This window comes from Amia ocellicauda, chromosome 19 (genome assembly GCF_036373705.1).
Source record: "Amia ocellicauda isolate fAmiCal2 chromosome 19, fAmiCal2.hap1, whole genome shotgun sequence".
Lineage (NCBI taxonomy): Eukaryota > Metazoa > Chordata > Actinopteri > Amiiformes > Amiidae > Amia > Amia ocellicauda.
In genome coordinates, this window is record NC_089868.1 from 4,463,769 (window position 1) to 4,486,839 (window position 23,071).

Consider the following 23,071-nt stretch of genomic DNA (forward strand, 5'->3'; position numbering starts at 1 on the left):
TGGATTTACTTATTCTATTTCCATGCTTGGTCAATATTATCTATTTATTCATGACGTATTAAATACCTATTGATATTTCCATCTTTTGTTTGAAAAATTTGTTTTGGCAGGCAGGAGTTGTCAGCTTCCTTTTAAAGCTACAAACACCCTGTCTTAGATCACTTAGAGAATAAAATAATAATAATGAGGTGGAAGGTATTGGAAAATAATGCTGTGGAATATTCAGAGGAAACTGTCTGCGCTGCGAGAACAAAAACATAGCTGTGGGGGGGGTGGGCAGCGCGTTGTAAATGCTTCCTGTGGCGTATTTGTTTCTGTACTTCTTAGGAACAAAATAATAACCCTAATGAAAAGGCATTTCTCAAAGAGAGCATCACATTTGTTTAAATGAAATGTGGTCGATTCTTAATCAGCACAATAATACCTCCTTTGTTGAAGGACTGCCTCGGCCTGAAACAGTCTCTCCGACAATGCGTTTCCAGCTCATTTCCAGCCTCCCCAAATACCAAGCTTGTACAAACAAAAGAAAGAAAAGAAACAACACATTTCCCAAGCAATGTCCTTCAAAAACACAAAGCCTCGGCTCACATCCATAATGGTCAAGATGTGATGGACACTCTGACTGTCATGTTCATATTGGCAGAGGTGACAATGAGATAATGTGGGGGGATCAAGGTTCACACTACAGGATGTTAACTTGGAGTAGGTGGCAGATGTTAATGCTTCAGCAGCTTTTCTATGATCTATGTCCCAAAGAAACACATTAGATATTAACCCTGTCTAATTTATATTAGGGTTGCATTTAATTTGGTTCTGTCACTGCATCATTTTTGTGTTCAACCCCACGCAGAAGAGGAGGAGAAGGTTTCGGAAATTAGATCAGCTTGCTTGCTGTTTATGACCAGCTGGGGAAATAACGAAAAACTCACAAACCCTTAAACACCCTCAGTCTCTCACACCATGAAAAAATTATTTGCTCATATGATTTCCAGACAATGAGCATGAGAGTTTCTCCGACACAATCACACCACCATCTCTATAGTCTTATTTTCTGAGGGAAAATGGCGAGTCACAAGTATACAATAATCAATTATTTGGACCAAGTCTAATGCAAAACTAATATCATTGGATTATATCCATATAATATTTATTATTAAGCTTCTTTCGATACAGAAAAGAAAATGCACAACGCCCTTTTTTTCTCTGTTCCTTGCAGATCAGTTCAGTTTATGTGTCATTTCAGCCTGATGTGTCTTTAGCAGTCTTCCGTTGGTCTTCCTCCTCTGCCTTCTTTTTGTTTCTGTGTTCACTTGTATGAATCCGATATGTTTATATGAGTACATACCATATAGGGATATGAAATGGTTAAACTACAGGGTGTGTGGATACATAAGCTTGGATGGAGTAAGGATCTCTCATGATATATGCTGTACCCTAGAAAAATCTTACACTCTTTCTAATTCTCTCAAACCATGTTAACATACAAACCTCCTGATTGTCAGGCTATAATACCATATCCATACTCTAAGGACACAGAGTGTGCAAGTAAAGTAAAGTATATCTGGTTAAGCATGATTAAAAGTTATGCAAATTGGACCTCCCAAGTGGCTCAGTCAGTAAAAACACAGTTTGCTGGTTCAATCCCAGCTCATGTAATTTGCAGATTGTGACCAGGAGTGCTTAGGGCTAAATCAGCTGGGTCTCTCTCAGCACACCACTAATGAGCATCCCCTGCTGGCTACCTGGGCCCCTGCAGGTTTGTAGATCTGCTGGGGGGGACGTGCCTCTTCTCCAATTGGTGCTGGACCTTGTGTGGGTTGTATAGCCTGTAGTGTGTAATATGATGGGTGGCTTGAGGGTAGCTGGGATTGGAGGATCCCAGTCATACTTCCTCACCCTCCCCAAGTGTAGTGACAGGGGACATGACAATGAGCTGTGATGCATTAGCACCATTGGCAAAAATATATGTATTTTTTTTTTTTAATGTGGACAAAAGGCATAAAACACGTATTTTATTGTTGCTGTTGCAGTTGGAGTTGTTGAACAATGAAAATACAATTAATTTTGATGGATGAAATACACATTTCCTGCATTAAATTGACATTTTATGGGTATGTAACTAGATTAGTGGATAAAGCCTGTTTATGTATGATCATTGCTTAATTAGAAAAATTCTCAGTAAATAATATATTTACTTAAGCCTTCCCATATTTTATTGTCAATGACGTTTGGATTTGGAAGAACAATTTGTCTGTATATAATAAAGAATCACAAATTATGAACTTGTACAATATTGTGTTTGTATTTATAAATAGTAGAGAGCAGCCTCTGACAATTTGGGTACAAAATTGTAATTTGCGATTCATGGAAAGCGCAAAGTTCATGGAAAGGCAGAAGAAGTGTAGTAGAAAATAGCATGCTAAAATAACACTACGTAACACAATTGTTGTTCCTGGGTAGTAAGTGTTATTTCCTATTTGCTTATGCCTCAGAAGTATAGAAAATGGCTATTATTCCCCACAAACTTTGCTTTTGTGACCAGGACAGTGATATTTTGAAATGTACCTATTTCCAATGAGAAAACGGGTGAATTTGTGTCTTTTCGTTCACTACTGTATTTACTGTATAATCGTAAATCTCGAAAAAACTACTCAATTCTAAATCTTTTATAGTAATGTTTGTATTACTTTAGTATAAATACATGTTAATTTAGATTCATATGTGTTTTTTTCTGACTCAAATTCGTCTGTTTTCTCATTGGAAATAGGTAAATTTCTAAATATCACTGTCCTGGTCACAAAAGCAAAGTTTGTGGGGAATAATAGCCATTTTCTAAAAAAATGGGTTACATGGTGTAATTTATCAGACACATGTTGGTACCTTGCCTATATCATCTGCAGCAGCTACTCTATATTATTGTGTGCCATACATTCTTAGTATAAATAAAAAGAGACTTAGGGACGGATTAAATCAAAACTTTGACCCACTCGCTAATAGAAAACTACAGAATTGTAATAATTTATGGCTTCATTTTAGTAAGATGACACTTTCTTGTAATCATAAATGTAACTGCTATGATGAACAGGTTTGTAGTTTGTTATTAGCGGGTGGGTCAAAATTTTTATTTTATCCGGCCCTTAGTGTAGTTCGATAAAAACAGAGAAAACATATTTTATAACAGTTTTTGTCAGGTATCATCACAGAGTATTGTTGGGCTGAACTGCAACAGATGTTGCACACAGCCACCTCAAACTTTTACATCTGCTCCTGCCCAGTCAATGGTGTGTCAAAACATAGGCTTTGGGGAATTTTGAGCTGGTTTATATGGCTTGTGACAGCACCATCTGCAATCCACCGCTTTTCAATGCTACCATTTGTAAAAAGCAAGGGACATATCAATGATGCTGAGAACTGGTGCAGCTATAATTGATGATTTGTAAAGTTTATTACTAGCAGAATTCAAGCAAGAGATAACACATTTGAAAATGTTATAAAGATATTTTTAAGTTCCTTTTCTGCATTCAGATGAATATGATAAACTATTTTATTGGCTTTTTATTTTATTTATTTTTCTACAATGTAATATGAAACACGTATTGGATTGTGTGGGTGGTGCCTGAAGTATTTAAGGAAATAAAATATGTTTACAATACATGTTATTTGTTGAGCAGCTTTAGGTAGGTCAAGAGCTTTAATTCTCAACAGCAGGTTAATGATGTACATTTTCCAAATTATTTCTATATCATTCCCTCTCATCTCATCTTCTCTGTGCCAGATTAATTATCACTGGCATCCGTTATTCATTAACACACTCATGCTTATTTATTTTGGTTCATGTGTGCTTATTTTTCCCTCTCCTTTCTTCCACACTAGAATAATAACATAGTCTCTAATAATGAAGTGTAGGGAGATAAAGTATGCAATTCAAAGAGAAAGGATATAATTAGAGTAATAACAGGAAGTTTTGCTTTCACAGACGGTTGTTTTCATAACACGCTGACAGTGTTTTTATAAATAGTGCCACCTCCAATCTCTCTCTCTCCTTCTCTCCCTTCCTCTGATTATTGTGCCAAGAATAATTTCCTTTTCTCAAAGTGAAGATTGGTCAATCTGTACTCCTGTTCAGAGTAGTGTGGGGCATTTGGTAAGGCTGGGAAAATGGGAGGCAGAAAGGGCAGGGAAAGAACAATAAGAACCATTAGACCACAAGTGAAAATTAAGATAAGGAGAGACAATTTACACAAAGAGCTTTGGGGCTGGAAATAGCTACTCAAGCATGTTATTGAAGCTAACTCTCTGAGTTCCTTTAAGAAACAGCTGGGTGAAATTCTGTGGTGGATAATCCACTGATTTAAAAATGCAAGAATGGCTGAATAGCCTCCTCTCAATTCTTAAGTTCCTATGTAGTAGTGTCGGGCAGTTTGGGGCTGAAAGATGAGGCAGTGTTGGGCTATGTGGCCTAGGGGGAAGTCGACAAATTAAGGGAGATGGTAAGGGTGTTACAAATGCCTAATCTCAATGTCTTAATTCTTGGAATGAGTCATGTTTGTATCCTTTCTTTTATGTTTAAACCTTTTTATGCACAAGTGCTGCACCACCTGAAAAACAGCTTCAATAAATTCTCCACTGCCAATAAAGTTCCACTGCACAAAACAGTATCCAAATGGTTTAATTGTATTTCTGAAGCCAGAACATTTACAAAGGGATTTGTTACAACGGAGGCACAGTGCCAGTTCCCTGATTACCACTACGTACAACAGACATAATTGGTGTAAGCAAGTGTAGCTATCTGAACCCAATAAAAGAAAAGCAACTTTCAACCAAAAATGCTGCAGAAACAAAGTTGGCTCAATACAGCCTAAAGACACTTTTAGCCAACAGTCACTGAAATGTCCAAAGGGATACTTTAAACATATAGGATACATAAGGGATACTTTTGAAATATAGTTTTTATATATGTTTTAAATGCAGTCAGTTGTGACCAAGCATTTAGGTCAGCCATGTGCACAAAAAACACATTACATTACACTATACCAGAAATACCTTCCACAGGTAATTACAATGGTACAGAATCTGATATTGAAGAAATCCACTAAACAGTGGTCTCTCTCGAAATCACATACTGTTCTCCCTTCTGCATGTAGGGCAATTTCATAACAGGTGTCACATTTTCAAATGACTGTAATGTAATGACCGGAGTAATATTTGAAATTAAATAAACAGCACCTTAAATAATATTTGTCATACTAATTCTTAAATTGTCTGTATTGATTTGTACTTCTGCACTTTTGTAATCTGTAAGCATTTTTGAACTGATCTCCTCATACTCATCAACAGAGCTATTCATATATATATATATATATATATATATATATATATATATATATATACAGTGAGGGAAAAAAGTATTTGATCCCCTGCTGATTTTGTACATTTGCCCACTGACAAAGAAATGATCAGTCTATAATTTTAATGGTAGGTGTATTTTAACAGTGAGAGACAGAATAACAACAAAAAAATCCAGAAAAACACATTTCTAAAAAGTTATAAATTGATTTGCATGTTAATGAGGGAAATAAGTATTTGACCCCTTCAACTTAGTACTTGGTGGCAAAACCCTGTTTGGCAATCACAGAGGTCAGACGTTGGCCACCAGGTTTGCACACATCTCAGGCGGGATTTTGTCCCACTCCTCTTTGCAGATCCTCTCCAAGTCATTAAGGTTTCGAGGCTGACGTTTGGCAACTCGAACCTTCAGTTCCCTCCACAGATTTTCTATGGGATTAAGGTCTGGAGACTGGCTAGGCCACTCCAGGACCTTAATGTGCTTCTTCTTGAGCCACTCCTTTGTTGCCTTGGCTGTGTGTTTTGGGTCATTGTCATGCTGGAATACCCATCCACAACCCATTTTCAATGCCCTGGCTGAGAGAAGGAGGTTCTCACCCAAGATTTGACAGTACATGGCCCCGTCCATCGTCCCTTTGATGCAGTGCAGTTGTCCTGTCCTCTTAGCAGAAAAACACCCCCAAAGCATAATGTTTCTACCTCCATGTTTGATGGTGGGGATGGTGTTCTTGGGGTCATTCCTCCTCCTCCAAACATGGCAAGTTGAGTTGATGCCAAAGAGCTCGATTTTGGTCTCATCTGACCACAACACTTTCCCCCAGTTCTCCTCTGAATCATCCAGATGTTCATTGGCAAACTTCAGACGGGCCTGTACATGTGCTTTCTTGAGCAGGGGGAACTTGCGGGCGCTGCAGGATTTCAGTCCTTCACGGCGTAGTGTGTTACTAATTGTTTTCTTGGTGACTATGGTCCCAGCTGCCTTGAGATCATTAACAAGATCCTCCCGTGTAGTTCTGGGCTGATTCCTCACCGTTCTCATCATCATTGAAACTCCACGAGGTGAGATCTTGCATGGAGCCCCAGACCGAGGGAGACTGACAGTTATTTTGTGTTTCTTCCATTTGCGAATAATCGCACCAACTGTTGTCACCTTCTCACCAAGCTGCTTGGCGATGGTCTTGTAGTCCATTCCAGCCTTGTGTAGGTCTACAATCTTGTCCCTGACATCCTTGGACAGCTCTTTGGTCTTGGCCATGGTGGAGAGTTTGGAATCTGATTGATTGATCGCTTCTGTGGAAAGGTGTCTTTTATACAGGTAATGAGCTGAGATTAGCTTTAATGAGCTTTAAGAGAATGCTCCTAATCTCAGCTCTTTACCTGTATAAAAGACACGTGGGAGCCAGAAATCTTGCTGATTGATAGGGGATCAAATACTTATTTCCCTCATTAACATGCAAATCAATTTATAACTTTTTTGAAATGTGTTTTTCTGGATTTTTTTGTTGTTATTCTGTCTCTCACTGTTAAAATACACCTACCATTAAAATTATAGACTGATCATTTCTTTGTCAGTGGGCAAACGTACAAAATCAGCAGGGGATCAAATACTCACTGTATATATATATATAAGCAGAATGGGGGTGACGAAAGAAAAAGAAAAGCAAAGAACAATAAAAAAAGGCAACTACTGTCCCTATTTTTCATGAGCCAGCTTTTTCACAAAAGCATCGGGAGATTTTCAATGGAGACGCTGAGAGCTTGTGTAAGGCTTTCTAAAAGCGTGAGCCCAGAAGCGCAGAGCCTCCCTGTCCAAATCACCAATAATTCCTGCGCGTCACACAGATTTCATTTCAATCTCTCGTTTACACGCCTGCCATATACTGTCACACAACATTTTAATGAAACATAACAAATTGGGCCCTTTGAAACAATTCAGAGGCTGCAAAAATGCTCCCTCACACCATCGTTAAAACTGAGTCATAGCAGTCTGCTGATTCAAGCTCACCATGCAGGGCAACTTGTGTCAAGGACGGCTAAACTCAGGCTTGACTACTGGAGTGATAACTGACTTCTGTCTCGGTTAAAATGAGATACTACTGCCATCATCACCAGAAAATTTGAATACTGTACTGAAATGCACAGCAAGCAGAAAGACACCAATGTTTTTTTTATTTTTCTATTGTATTATTATTATTATTATTATTATTATTATTATTATTATTATTTAAGCACAATTCATGTAAAATTGCATTGTAGTGCTAAAAATGGTAGATGAAATCAAGACAGATAGTTAAAATAACAATCAAGATGGAGCATGAATGTGAAATATGGCACTAAACAAACAGACACATAACAACAAAATCAACCATTTTGAAGAGATGACAGCTGTGAGTGAGACAGCTTATTTTATATCGATAGGGATTTAAATCAAAGGTTTGAATGCATAGATATAATTAAAAAGCATTCATGTAAGTGAAGGGTTGTAAGTGATCAGGGTTAGCTGGTTTGTGGTGAGCTGTGCACATTCCAATTCCAGATGCTTATTGTTTGTTTATTTTTCAATACAATTATTGTTTATTTAGTTTACTTGATTACTTGTTGATTTATATATAATAAAATGCCAATCCTCTATTGCTTGTTTTGTACTTATTTTATTGCTCAAACTCTGGGGTCTCTGGAGTCTGTGATCTGCCAGCATAGTTTTCTGTTTTCTATTTTGTTTTGCATGTCTTACCTTGTTTGTATTTGTATGAACTCTTCCTGTCATTTTAGTGTTTATTGGGTTTTAAGATCTGTATTGTTTTTATTAGGTTGTTTCTGATTCTACATGAGTAACATGTACATGTAACATGAACAAACTGCATCCCCCTCTCAGAGTATAATCTATGTTCCCTGTGAAGGGAAAAGTCATAAATGTTCAAGGAATTCTGACTCATCCAGCTCTCTTGATGTAAAACATTGGATAGAAAAAGCATGTGTCAGCATAGGATTTTGCCATCTGTCTACTAAGGAACAATGCATTTTCTTGTTTGACTATTTAACTGGAGATGCCCACACTAAAATTTAGTTCAGGGGTGATCGGGATCAGAGGGTAAACAAATAGCCTTGAAAAAGGTGATTCTGAAAACAGAAAACAAAACCTAGCTTGAGTAAGGGCGCTTACTATACAACTCTTTGGTTCCCAGACTAGTTCCCTGACTTTGAAACAGGCAGAATGTAATGTATCACAGGAGAGATTCATTTTTGGTTGTGGGGATTGTTAATATAAATAGTTTTATTGCTTGTGGTTGTTTATTTTTGTTTATATTTTGATTTATTGTATAATTGCTCCTTTATAACAATATTTATAAGAGTTCACCTCTTGCCAGTGCAGATGCTGCAGAGGGAATAGAGGCATCCCCACAGAGGATCACAGAGGAATGTATACACAACAGACTGTGCCACAACCAACGAGGGAGGGAGAACCTGGAAATTGGTGAAAAGGGATGGCTTCCCTCTTTAGGAGCTCCGCTACCACCATGGATGGACAGGAGGAGTTCAGAATGACTACCATCCTGTGTTTCTATTTGAAGTTCAAATTCTTTTTATGAGTCACATACACCTTATAGCGGGTGTTATTACAGGTGTAGCGAAATGCTTATATCCCTATGCTCAGCCAACATTGCAGTACACCAAACTAAGACATTAATACACAAATCTAATACAATTAAATACAGAAATAAATGTGCAAATCAAGTGCATTAGTGCAGAAGGTGCAAAAAGGTGGGAGGAACTAGGCGGGCAGGCTAACAGTTCAACAGTCTGATGGCCTGGAGAATAAAGCTATTCCACAATCTCTCTGTCCTGGCTATCAGGCATCTGAACCATCTCTGCCTGCTGGATGGGAGTAGCATAAACAGCTGTGGGTCACGGGCATAACAATTACTATTCCAAATTATGGTACATCTATAAAAATTGGCTAAGGACCTTGAGACATGCCGAATTTCTTCAGCCGCCTAAGGTTACAGAGGTACTGTTGTGTCTTCCTAACCATGTTGTTGGTGTGGTCAGACCATTTGAGGTCCTCACTAATGTGCACACCCAGTAACTTAAAACATTGGACCCTCTCCATGTCAACCTTGTCGATGTATAGTGGGGCATGCTCTCTCTTCCATCTCTGGAAATCCACTATCAGTTCTTTAGTTTTTTTGGCACTAAGAGAGAGGCTGTTCCTCTGACCCTTTGAAGCAAGTGGGGACAACTGACAAGGAAAGGAAGAGATTAAAAATGTCCGTAAACACCCCCGCTAGTTGGGCAACACATACTCTAAGAATGTGACCGTGAATGCCATCTGGGCTAGCAGCATTGCGAGTGTTCACACAGATGAAAGACTTGCTCACATTGTCTTCAGAAAATAATAGCCCACTATCCTCAATAGCAGTAGGGGCGCTCGTTGGGGACTCAGTGCTCATGCCCTTAAACGATGCAAAAAAGGTTTTCAGTTTATCTGGAAGAGAGTTGTCAGTATTTATGCCATTAATCGGTTTTCCTTTATAGTCTGCTATTGCCACAGGGACCCTGTGCGGGTCTGAACCATTGGATTGTGACTCCAACTTCTCCATGTACAATTTTTTTTGCATCTTTGACTGTATTACAGAGATTGTGGCTGGCCTTTTTGAATACTGCTATTTCTCCTGACTTCTTGTAAGCTTGTTGTAAGAGTGTTGATCCACAGTTTTGTATTTAGGTAAATTTTAAAAATAACTGTAGGTACAACATCCTGCATACATTCAGGGCCGGCCTGTGGCATAGGCGGAATAGGCAAATGCTAGGGGCGACCAAATGAGTGAAGATTTTTTTTTTATTTAACTTCTACTATTTTTTACAAATACCATTTTAATACTATTAATTCGAAATATTACAAAAAAGCGAAAGCCCCCACAACAACATAACTACATAGGTTATTAGGCCATACTTTCTGTGTTACCCGCATCGCGCCCCCCCCTCCGCTCTCATAGTTAGACTTACCTGATTGTGGGGGATGGGCGTGAAACATGATAAATTAGCATCGGCCTACTTCAAACGATGTCAAAAAGACCAATGCCCTCAAGTGCCCAGGGGAGAAAAGGAAGAAGAGGGGAAAAACAGGCTAAGGACAGAAGTAATGTGATGTGATGAATGAATAGTTTATCTAATTGCATAGTTACCGTTGGAGCAGTGTTACTACTAGCTAGTTTACTAGTTTACAATATTAGTAGCATTCGCTAATTTAAATATCTAGCTAGCTAGCTAGCTAGAGTTAATGTCAGTTACTTTTACCTTAAATTCATTAGGAATTGGAAAGACTATTCAGGTGTTTGGGGAATAACCTAACCTATAACAATTTTGAGAAATAAACTTTTTCTTTCAAATGTGCTGCACAAACCATCCACTTATTTATAATTTGTTTTATGTCACTTGCTGCAAGAAAGGCAAGGTGAGTAAGGCTGTAGAACAATGCTACATTATGCATATTGCACTAAGCTGTCTGTATTATAATTTTTTTGTGCAATACTCTTATTTATATTGTATTTATAATTCGTTTCTTTAATACTATTTTTTTTAATACTAATACTATTTTTATTTTGTGTTTTTTTTTGTTTCTAAAATATAGAAAATCTCAAAGACATGAAGCTATGCAGTTTCTGTGTGAGTGTATGAACACAATGATCGGTGGTGGAATTGGCTGCGATGCAAGGGGCACCAGCTAAAATCTTGCCTAGGGCACCAAATTGGTCAGGTTTATTTATAAACCCAGAAACCAACTCTGTATACTAATGTTAATGTTCCCTCCCGAAGTCTCTCTGGACATGTCCCAGTCAACTTGATCAAAACAGTCCTGTAATATAGATTCTCATTGCACAGACCAGTGTAGTGCCGTTTTTTTCCCTTTTTGGACTTTTGGAAATGACAAAAGTGTCCTGAGAGATATTTTTAGGGGAAGTGCTGGAGTTAGACTATTCCATCAGTGGGATAGGATCTTTGAAGAAGATGGTGTGTTATATCATCGCATTTATACACCAGATGGAGGGAGGGAGCTTCGTACTTGGTCAAGAGGTACTTACAAGCTTCCATGATGACCATGCCCACCAGGGGGTGGAATGCACCTGCTGTTTAGTCCATCGTAGGTGATATTGGTCAGTTAGGACATGAACAGTTTGTAAAAATTGGACACGGTGTACCCTTGAAAGCAGCTACAGTAGATTACATAAGTATGTGCTAATTATTGTGTTACAACATGGAATCAAAATGTATTTAATTAGCAGTTTTTGCAATTGATCAATACAAAAATATCCATGTCAAACTGAAAAATTAAATATACATTTTTTTCTATATTTATTACACATATTACACATAAAATAATGTATTGCATTTATTGTGAGTGCTTGTGTGAAGGAAACCCATATATTTGTCTTGGTCACAACTATATAAACAAGGGGTGGTGTTGTCTATGGGGTATAATCAGCTATTCTATTATACTTACAGTGTGTAGTTCCTGCTTAAGGTATAGCAGGCACCACAAAAAGTACATGTATTTTTGGTCACAAGTACTTGGGTATTTTGAAAGAAGCATATTTAGTGTAGAGTAGGGGGAGAAAAATGTTTTATGGAGTGTTCCCTGTGTGTAATCGCATCAATGAGTAGACACAAAATTATACTTTCTGCACCAAACAAAGCTCCAACCCAGCTACGGTTTCAAATTTGCCTAGACACCAATGTCACAATGTCCTCACAGTCTAGCAGTATGGTTTAGTAAGTGTGGCTAGTTTTCAAGGCAGAAAATGATTGAGGAACTGTCAGCAAGAAAGTGATGGAAAACATTTTGGATAAAAGGATTTGCAATGCTTCTTCCAAAGGTGTAACTGAGAAGCTTGATTGTCTTTGATAAAGGCCCTCATTACACTAGTTTAAATTGCACCAAAGTGCCACTGAAGGCTAATAGGCAAATTTTTGTGAATGGTTTCATAGAGTTATTGTGCTCACAGGACCGCTAAATAAAGCAAATAAAATGTATATGAAAAGGATCAAATGGCTAATGTGGCAGGTAAAGCAACATTAACATAACCTGGCTTGGAGACTAGTTATAGGAGATGTTGGTCAGAAAAACATGCTTTTCAGCAATGAAGACATGAAAAGAGCTTGTAAATGTTGTCAATGTTGTTAAAGGTGTATCAGAGCAGAGTTGTATCAAACACTATAATGGAAGATGCCAAGCTGTGGTATATGGATATTGTGATAGAAAATGTAAACAGTGGAGCCATTGTAACAATTAAATGCTGAAAGTTAATCAGATCAGGAAATCCACTGAAGAATAAAATATACTAAATCCAGAAAGCAATATGCATCTTATCTGAAACCATTAAAATGGTAATTTAATTATAGTTTATTATATATATATATATATATATATATATATATATATATATATATATATATATATATATATATATATATATATATATATCAGGGCAGCCACCATATAATACCATGGGAAGTGGTATGGGAATCTGTGATTGGTAGATGGGTGTACACAGATTTAATTTCAATCTCTCATTTGCACGCATGCCATATATTGTCACACAACCTTTTCATAAAAATATCAAATTGGGCCCATTGAAACAATACAGGCAGTCAATGCAGCTACCAAAAATGCACTTATGATAGTGTAAATGTAAACTATGTTCACCAGCCAGGCTAGCCAGGTGAGAATAGCCCACTCCAAAGATTTCTGAGTAGTTATTAACAAACCCAGGACATTCTTGCTATACTTTGTTGGGGATCATTCCTGTTATTTACAGAAACATGCTGGTGAAGAACTGGAGGAGTTGTTCTCCGGGGATAATAAGAGCTGTCGCAGCAGAGTTATAGGTAGCATGAGTTTTTAACAGTTCATTATTGCATTACATAGGTCTAGTTGTCAGCTTGAGTGATGGTGAAAGTATGTGAGATTGTGGGCGACACTAGACTCCTGATTGACACTAACACAGAACAACTAAGGCTGGGCCAGAGATTGACTTTGGCTCACTCCTGAGAGAACTGACTGGCTGCAAAATAATAACGATACCTTTAGGCATTTTTTACAGTTAAGAAAAAACATGGTTTTAAAAAAAATGTAAATATAACAAATAAATGTCTATATATGTGTGTGTATATACAGTGAGGGAAAAAAATATTTGATCCCCTGCTGATTTTGTACGTTTGCCCACTGACAAAGAAATGATCAGTCTATAATTTTAATGGTAGGTGTATTTTAACAGTGAGAGACAGAATAACAAAAAAATCCCAAAAAACGCTTTCAGAAACATGTGCTTTCTTGAGCAGGGGGATCTTGCGGGTGATGCAGGATTTAAGTCCTTCATGGCATAGTGTGTTACCAATTGTTTTCTTGGTGACTATGGTCCCAGCTGCCTTGAGATCATTAACAAGATCCTCCCGTGTAGTTCTGGGCCGTTCTCATGATCATTGAAACTCCACAAGGTGAAATCTTGCATGGAGCCCCAGACCGAGGGAGACTGACAGTTATTTTGTGTTTCTTCCATTTGCGAATAATCGCACCAACTGTTGTCACCTTCTCACCAAGCTGCTTGGCGATGGTCTTTTAGCCCATTCCAGCCTTGTGTAGGTCTACAATCTTGTCCCTGACATCCTTGGACAGCTCTTTGGTCTTGGCCATGGTGGAGAGTTTGGAATCTGATTGATTGATTGCTTCTGTGGACAGGTGTCTTTTATACAGGTAACAAACTGAGATTAGGAGCACTCCCTTTAAGAGAGTGCTCCTAATCTCAGCTCATTACCTGTATAAAAGACACCTGGGAGCCAGAAATCTTGCTGATTGATAGGGGATCAAATACTTATTTCCCTCATTAACATGCAAATCAATTTATAACTTTTTTGAAATTAGTTTTTCTGGATTTTTTTGCTGTTATTCTGTCTCTCACTGTTAAAATACACCTACCATTAAAATTATAGACTGATAATTTCTTTGTCAGTGCAAACATACACAATTGTTTGAGTGTTGCCTGCAGAGGGTGGGTGGAGGCTGGCGGGGGAAAACAGTTTGCCAAACAGAAGCAACTTCTGTGACTGGTCAGGCTCCTGCAAATCCAGGTTGCTAGCTGTCCCTTCATAAAATCCTCCAATGTATCTGAACTCTGGTAAGTTTATCCTGAATTTGCAATTTAATGTTTTATTTTTATTTATGTGTTTTCTATTCATCACATAATGCACTTACTTTCAGGGTACATTTGGATTTGGATTGTTTACACAGGTGAATAATGTAAAGTTGAAACATAAGTTGCATAGTTTTAAACTAAGGCTTTAATTGAATGATTTATGAAACTCAGTGATTGGTGGGAAAAATAGAGGGCTTGCCCTGAAACCTGGTGTGGTACATTTGAAAGTGACTTGCTTGGACTTGCTTGAGTGCGTGTTCTGTTTTGAAGTTTAGCCTTGCTGCTGCCATTTGTGTGTATGTGATGGAGTCACTACTCTGTATCTCTGTTTTAAATTTAAAGTAAACTGTGGAGCTGCCTGCCTGATACCGAATGGTCTGTTTTGAAGGTTCCTGGTGCACACAGTGTGTTTGCTGTGTACTGCCATTCTCTGCATCTGTACAGCTTCTCCCAGCCTGCAGGATGTTGGTGACATTCACTTGTGTCCATGCCCTGCAGCTGAATGACCAACAGTGCACCCAAGGAGATTCAGGAGAGAGTGTGTGAACTGAACTGCACTGATTTAAGCAGCATGGAGCTGGACTTGATATAGTAGGCAGACCAGACCGACGTAACACATAGTTGGAAGCATTTTGTGGTGTTTTTAGCGTTTTATTATCACTTTCATAGTTTTATTTTGATCATTTGTATGGTTTTCATTGTTTTAACAAGGGGACTGAGAGATCCAGTATTAGAAAGATCATTGTAGCTGATTTTAGTGCTCTTTAACACCTCTGCCTGTAGTGGGGGGACAGGGCTGGCTGCTAGCAGATAAGGTGTATATAGTTATATATAAATATGAATGATGTGTAGAAAATCACGTTTTTCAGGTATCAACACAATTATAAGTCTTTCACAATGACTAATGTTATTACAAAATGTACATTGTCAGCTATATTATATTCAGTATAGCCTACTGCATAAACTGCGGGTCTGGCAGTTGGAGGAGAAAGTATTTATAATGTATTAATTTTGAGGACTTTACAGCTGAAACGCCATATATGCATTACATTCAAATATTTTGTAAATATTTTTGAATATGCAGGAGAAATTCACATAGGTAGAGATATTTACTTTTGAATTGCAAAAGCCGCACAAAAAGTGGCTATGGTGGTTCTAGTGTTAAACTCTTTTTAATGTTATTGTCCGCTTGTTTTATCTGACCTATATATTAATTGTATTCTACTGTGTGAATAAACTGCTATTTGAGGCATCTTTTTGAATATTCTTCCTTTAACCGAAGGGGACCTGTGAGGGGTGGGGTCAGTATTTGTTAAATACTGTATTTCCCTTATATACAACATTGAATAAGGGTGGCGTATTATACTTACAGTCTGGGATATTAGATCAGATAACACAGTCTGGTGTAATTTGATGGAGCCTCGGCCCGGGTTACATTTGGCTTTCAAGTCAGTGACTGGGGTTTATTTATGGAGGGTAATTTGTGCCAATTTTTTTAAATAAATATAGAAATAAAGAAATACATAGGTGAATAAATAAAAGGAAATACATGGAAATATTTATTTATTTATTTATTTATTTATTTATTTATGTAGGCCTACGTATTTAGTATTTTATTTATTAATTTATCAATTTTGGCACAAATTACCCTCCATATTTTTTTACTGAATTGAATATGTACTACTACTACTACTACTAATACGTAAATCGACTACAACTGCCATGTGCAAGTGTAGTATTTAATAAGTCTATATATAATTTGTAAGTGAATATGCAAATTGGTGATAAACTGTCTCTGGTGATGAAATGCACCCCGTGATGAAATGTGCATGATGGAAAGTGCATGATTAAATGTTGTAGACCCGTGCAAATCAGTGTCCATGTTCTTTGTCTCATCTCCCCTAATTCAACATGGAAATCATAAATGTGAGCAGAGTTCAATAACTGCCCATTGCAAATTGTTGGGAAAGGGGGGATTATTCTAAATATTATAATATATTTTTTTAAACGGTGAAAGTGTAATAAGAAGAAGACTGAATATATATATATACACACACACACACACACACACACACATGTTTTTTCAGTTAAGTGGGACCTGTATCCTGGCAATTACAAAAGTCTTTAGCCTTGGGAAGTTAACAATACAACTCCTGGGACTTCTGGTTCCACCGACTGAGAGGCTTTCAGAGAAATTACCTTGCCATTAGAGGAGATCTGAAGGTTGCCTATTATCTTATTGCTCCTCTTAGGGCCAGCACATCTATCCAAGTCTCATGAATGTAATTGAGTTTTTTCCCCCTGTAATGGGGGAAAAAGGGTAAGGAAGAAAAAGAAAAACACACCCACACAGCCAACTGAACTTAATTTATATCGACACAATACAACGGCCTGCCCAGAGATACGAAAAGGGCATTCAAATCAATACCAGTACAATAACTTGGCGAAAGAATGTTCGCACCCAATTTTCTCATTGTGCTAACCCCCAGGTCTGACTCCTCAATAGCTTGCTTCTCGCTTTTTTATATATTTTTTTTATTTCTCTCCTCCCCTCTCCTAGTCTGCTCAGCGTGTGTGTACCTCATGTCATTGTGGTTGAACAATGACAGGGACTAATCATTATTTAGTTGCGCTGGGCCTAGAAAGGTCAGCAGTCTGAAAATGTCAGGCTTCAATAGAGCCAGATGCCCATCTTAGTGCTCAAGTGTCCAATTAAAAAGGGGATACAAAGGTGCACAGAAAGCACACTTCAAAAAGCAAGGCTAATGAGCCTCCCTCCTAACACTGGTGTGAAATTAGCTTCATAGCCAGAGAAGGATCCACTGTCAACACTATTCAGACACCTGAGAAGGGTTTTCTCTCTCCCCATCTCTCTACTGATGTTCCTAGACTCACTTGATCTTATTAGTATCTTACAAAATATTGTACTGTTGTTACACCAATATGTCTCACACACTCCTTTAGTGTTTAGGCAGAAGGTTACACTTTTTCCTTTTGTACTTTGTTCTCCGACTTCTGTAGGTGTAACAATGGTTTCTTTGGGATGATGGCGTTCCATCCCTGCTCTTCACTTGTTTGCAACAGTCGACCTCCAGCAACACTAGCTAACTGGTCCTATCACCCCCTTGTTCTTCACAGCCTTGTAGGTTCTTGTAGGTGTTTATCGAGTGCTTTTGCACTTGTTCCTAGTGCTGCCACCTACAGCACTTTTGAACAAATGGTTGCTGTAGTGCCGAAAGTAGATAATGGATTACAATTTATTTTTTGGTTTCCAGACTCTAGCTTATGACAAACATAGATGATGTGTAAATGATTCGCTTATTTATTTTCTCCAGATCACTAGGGTTCTGTTCTGTTAATGTAATCCAAGTATGTACCCGGTATGTTTTAATTTGAATTTCACATTACATTTGATGTGTAAGAAAGTGCTGAAGGTGGTAAGGACACTGTGCAATTCTAACAAGGATCTTCTGTCTATGTAGAGGATATTTGGTTCTAATGTTCACAGGCAACTCATTCAACCATTCTCATTAACATAAGAAAGAAAGGTTACAAAATAAATCAACGTCCTTGCTCAGTTTATAGTAGCTTATTGATCTGAGGATCTCTACTGTCCGTTTCTTGAAGAATCAACTTCCACAACATGGCTGAGCAGCTTGTCCCAGACACCCAAATCCCCTGGTGTAAAGAAGTGGCTACATCTAAAATTCACTTGCTCTTCATTTCTGTTTGTCTTTCCCAGAGTTTTTCAATATCTTTCAAGCTTTTGAATACTTTTATGGACCCCCCTAAATCTCTACTGAAGAGATTATTTTGTTTCAATCTCTCTGTATCCAATCCGCTCCTGCTTTGCAGCCTCTGTTTCTTTTACTGCTCTGTATTGCTGCCTGCACACACATTTCCAGTTGTGTCTAGTAACATGGCTTACGGGTTTGATATCTCCACTTCAGATGGCTGAGCAATTTTGTAACTTGTGTTTCTTGATGCTGACAATTTTTTTTGTATAGATAGGTATTACATAAACATTCTATTGATATGTATTTTGCAATTATTTGAATGTTAATAGATTATCATTCAAATATCTATTTTAAATTAAATCACATAATCGAAAGCATTACCAAAGTTTTAATATGAAACTACTGGATGTAATAGTAATTCTTTAGTTGTAAATCTAATCTATTTAAAGTACTATAAACATGTGTCATACTGTAGATTGGTACAGCCCTGTACTATGATACACAATTCTATAAAAATATAGTAATAATAGTATAAAAAATGATTTAGTGTTTTCATTTAACTAAGTGGAACGATGGATTTGCACAAAAACTGTCCCTTTAACAGTGTTTTAAAACTCTGAGCAAAGCTTCAAGTGGGAAAAGCTGGCATTCTGGAAATATTAGTGTTTGCCTTTTTCAAAGTTCTGAAGGTCAGCTTTCATCTTCCTTGGGGTTTGGGTAACAGCTGCCAAATAAAGCCATTGAATTAGCAGGTTCTGCAAGCCCCACATAAACATTATTTTAATCAAAGCACATTAGTCCATCTAGATATTTTAAACATATGGGCCCTGTATCTTTTCTCGATTACCCATCTGTTTCTCCTCTCCATTCCTATTATTTGTTCCATCACCCAGCTGCTTTTCAGAAGACAACATGTTCCCGTTTCCAGCAGTGCCAGTTATAACACCATTCCAACAGGGAGCATACTACTCTGTATAGCTTGGGCTGGTGTCAAAATTGCTTTGTACAAGAAAAAAACAAAAAACTTTTACACTCATGATAAAAAAATTTATATAATAGGGTCTACAGTGGGCTTATTTTATTATTTATTTAGTTATTTATTTTTTAATCTGCATTTCTTCCTATTTGAAATAGTCCAAAAGCCAACACTGTACATGTCAGTAGGGATGAGGCAACGCACATGCCCAAGGCCCAGAATGCACACAGCCCAGCTTCCGTACCATTTGCAGGAACTGATGCAGCTGGAACTTCTAACTCTCTCTGCAGGCACTTAAGGAGGCACACTGCTGTGCAATGATCTGAGAAATCCCAAGCAGGCATCTACAGGACACATTCTGCAATCTGGGAGTAGGTTTTACTGGATACAATACCCAGTCTATGCTGCCATACTATACTATTTTATCATTGAGTCAATCTCTTTATCAAAGAAGACTTTCATGGGTTAAGAACCACAAACATCCAATTTTCTACCTTTCCACAATATTACCAGGGGCAAAAACATCAATATGTGACAGAATGCACACTGCCTAATATAGCCTAGATACATATAAAGAATCAGTGCTGGAATCTTTTTGTGGTGAAAGAGAGGAGAAAGAGCAAACCTGTGTAACAGGGTTCATAGTATGTACAATCATATTATAGTGACGTTGTTCCCTCTAGACATGACCCCCCATCCATGCTATGGGGACCGGTCACTTGGAGTAGTGGTTTGGCACTCTGTGCTCAGAGGTGTGCCTGAGAGGGTGATTCAAATTAGAGAGAGGTCTGACTCTTAACCTACACCTGGGCTGTGGGACACCAGAGTATAACATGAGTGTTAATTCGTTATTAAATAAATAAATAACAACTAATTAACTTTTTTTTTCTTTATTCCATTCCCACAGCATTATAATAATAATAATATAAAACGAATTAAAACCTTTTTTATCCTCATACATATTCTCCACAGGTCATGTAGTTGTAAAGGGACTGCTGCCCTAGTGAGTGAATGAACTGCCTGGAGTTCACCTAGTTGGGCTAGAGGAAGTGGCAGGTGATCAGGGCTAATTAAAGAACAGGATTCTTAAATAGTGTTGGACAAGTCTATGTTAGAGCAGACTTCACATACATAATATATAACTTCACTTGAATTCTCCTGAATATACAGGTGCAGTTAAATATATCCCTTCCCACCCTGAAACACTACTGTGCCTCCTACATTTTCTAAAACATGCAAGGTGTAAAGTTGCAGTATGTTCACCCACCCACACATCCACACATCTATATGTGGCTTAGCAGACCTATTTCACATGGTTTTAATTGTTTTTGTTGCATTTCAACTTGCACTGCCCTGTGCATTTCTGCAGTGTTGGAAGGTATTTATTCTTGTTTTGGATCACATGCTCTTTCAGGGAGAGACTTTAAAAATAGTTTATCATTTGGTATCTTGCAGGGGGAGAATCAATGGTTATCAGTTAGTTTAGCATTGAACAGCCACCAACATTAAAGAGAGATCTACTTATCTATGCACAGTGTCATATAAACACAGGGCACTTCCACTGTCTGTTGGGCTCCAACAACTACATTGTCCATTGTCCAAACATTCAAACAGTACACAATGTTAGAGGTAGTTTCAATAGGTGTTGTTTAAGAATATAGCAAAGGATACAAGCTAACAGTGTGTAATTTGTTTCCAGCTGTTACTTGAGTGTCAGCTTTCACTACAGTAAATGGCAGTGTAGCTTGTTTCAGCCCCCCACTACTGATAAATACCTCCAGTTTTCAGTCTTAAACAAACCTATTCTTAATGAACACTTAATATCCCTTATTCGTGTTCATTGTTAGACTTGGGGTTGACTTCATAGATTCCATTCAGAATTGTAATGCCTGAATAGGATTCTAGAGTAAACTCCACAGTTCAAGACTAAAGAGATTCCGTTCCTGTGTAATCCATCTGCATAAGACAAACCTTTCAGACCAGGAAGTACTCTAGTATCCTTCTTTGAAATTTCTCCAGGGCAGCAATGCCCTTTTTGTAAAGTCGTGACCACAATTGCACACAATTTTTGAAATATCTTTAGTTGAAGACAATGAGAACCATCACATCCTCAATACCTTGTGTTGGTTGCTTTATAAGGACATTTTTGTCTGTTCCTATAGTCAGAGATTTTTACCTGTTCATGCATACCAGTAGATCTCATTGTAGGCATTTTAACTGATGCTTTGCATATTTAAGTATAGGAAAGCATGTTTGGTGTATTATATTGCCATATGCAGACAATCCACAATTCAAATATATTAGCAGAACTCTGGCACAGAAGGAAAGCCCAGTATGTGGACCAGACCAGCAACAGAGCAGTCTGCATTCAGGTTGCTCTGGTTTTAGTGAGGCAACATATCTTGCTTTCTAAACCACTGTATTTTGTATAATGCATTGTATAAGTTTGCACAAAAAGCCCTATTGATTTATTTGACAACTAAGATTAAAACCAAAGCAAAAACCTTGACTCACTTTGCCAAATCAGAAACACACAGTACTCAATCATGGATTTCTATCAGGCTGAAGGAAGAAACATATGTCAAACAAGAATTCAGCACCAAGTACAGTATATGTTTTGATATGGTCTGGGGCCTAAGTTGACATTTTAGATTAGAAAGTTAAAAGTAAGTTGGTATGCTGAATGCAGACAGCATCTTACGTTTCATATTTTATAAACATGGAAAGGTTTAGACAAGATGGCAACAAAGTACATTCCATTCACTCCCCTTTATCTCTAATTTTCTATGCAAGTAAAACCACTAAGTAAGAACATAAGAAAGTTTACAAACGAGAGGAGGCCATTTGACCCATCGTGCTTGTTTGGTGTCCATTAGTAACTATTAAATGTTTTAAATGTTCCCAAATTTTCAGCTTCAACCACATCACAAGTACTAGACTGCTGTGAAAATTAAACACAAATGTATACATTAATAATAATAACACATTTTAAAACATACATTCACAATGGAAACAAATATATATGGGAGGAAATGCTGTGATAAAATCATATGTATATGCTAATATGCCAAGTATGCCAGTTTCATAATTGGTCAAAACCTATGCCACCATATGCCAACTAAGCTTGGTTTAAGAATATTTTCTAGCATGCACAGACTGTAAATGCAACATCTTAATGTCTTCTTCTGCTCTGAAGCAACAATGATACAGACAAGAATCATTCCTTACATACTTTCCTGTATTTCCCTTCAAAGTAAGTAGGCAACAGTTGGCTCACGACACAGCACAGACGCACACTATCTAATTCAGAGCAAAGACGCCAGCAAAAGTTCTGGTGTAGCATACACAAGTCACTTTCTACTAAACAGAAGCTGAGTTTAAATGCTGCCCCCACCCTCCCTATTGAGAAGAAAGGACAAAGCAGCTGTTTGAGAAAAAACCCAACGTGTACTTACTGGGACTCGTTATGGTCAGAAGGTCAAGCCGTCGCTGTTGCTGGAAGAGAAAGAAAGAGCTTGAAGCCTTGAGTTTTACATACACACACGAACACACACACTCAATCTCAAGGGAAAGTGACACTGGTGCCCTGCAGGTACAGGACGAATTCTGGTGAGGTTCTAGCAGATAATCAAACCACATTTGAAGCCTATAGTACAAAGCAGTACAAATTTGACATGCTGTTTATAAAAAGGGGCAGCTTTTCACCTTGCTTGACAATCAGATGAATTTGCTGCAAATCCCCTAAAGTTTGGGTGGCAGTTTATTTATTTTTTTATTTCACAGTGCCCAGAACCATACAAAAAACACACTCAACACAAAAA

The 23,071-nt window shown here is 37.8% G+C and overlaps 1 protein-coding gene across 1 annotated transcript in view; it reads right to left on the minus strand.

The window, feature by feature from the left end:
- The window catches only part of agbl4 (AGBL carboxypeptidase 4), a 764,316-nt gene that overhangs the window by 186,581 nt on the left and 554,664 nt on the right, over positions 1–23,071 (minus strand). Inside the window, exon 6 of the mRNA XM_066692363.1 lies at positions 22,706–22,745. Coding sequence (XP_066548460.1) covers positions 22,706–22,745 — 40 coding nt within the window. The remainder of the gene's footprint in view (positions 1–22,705; positions 22,746–23,071) is intronic.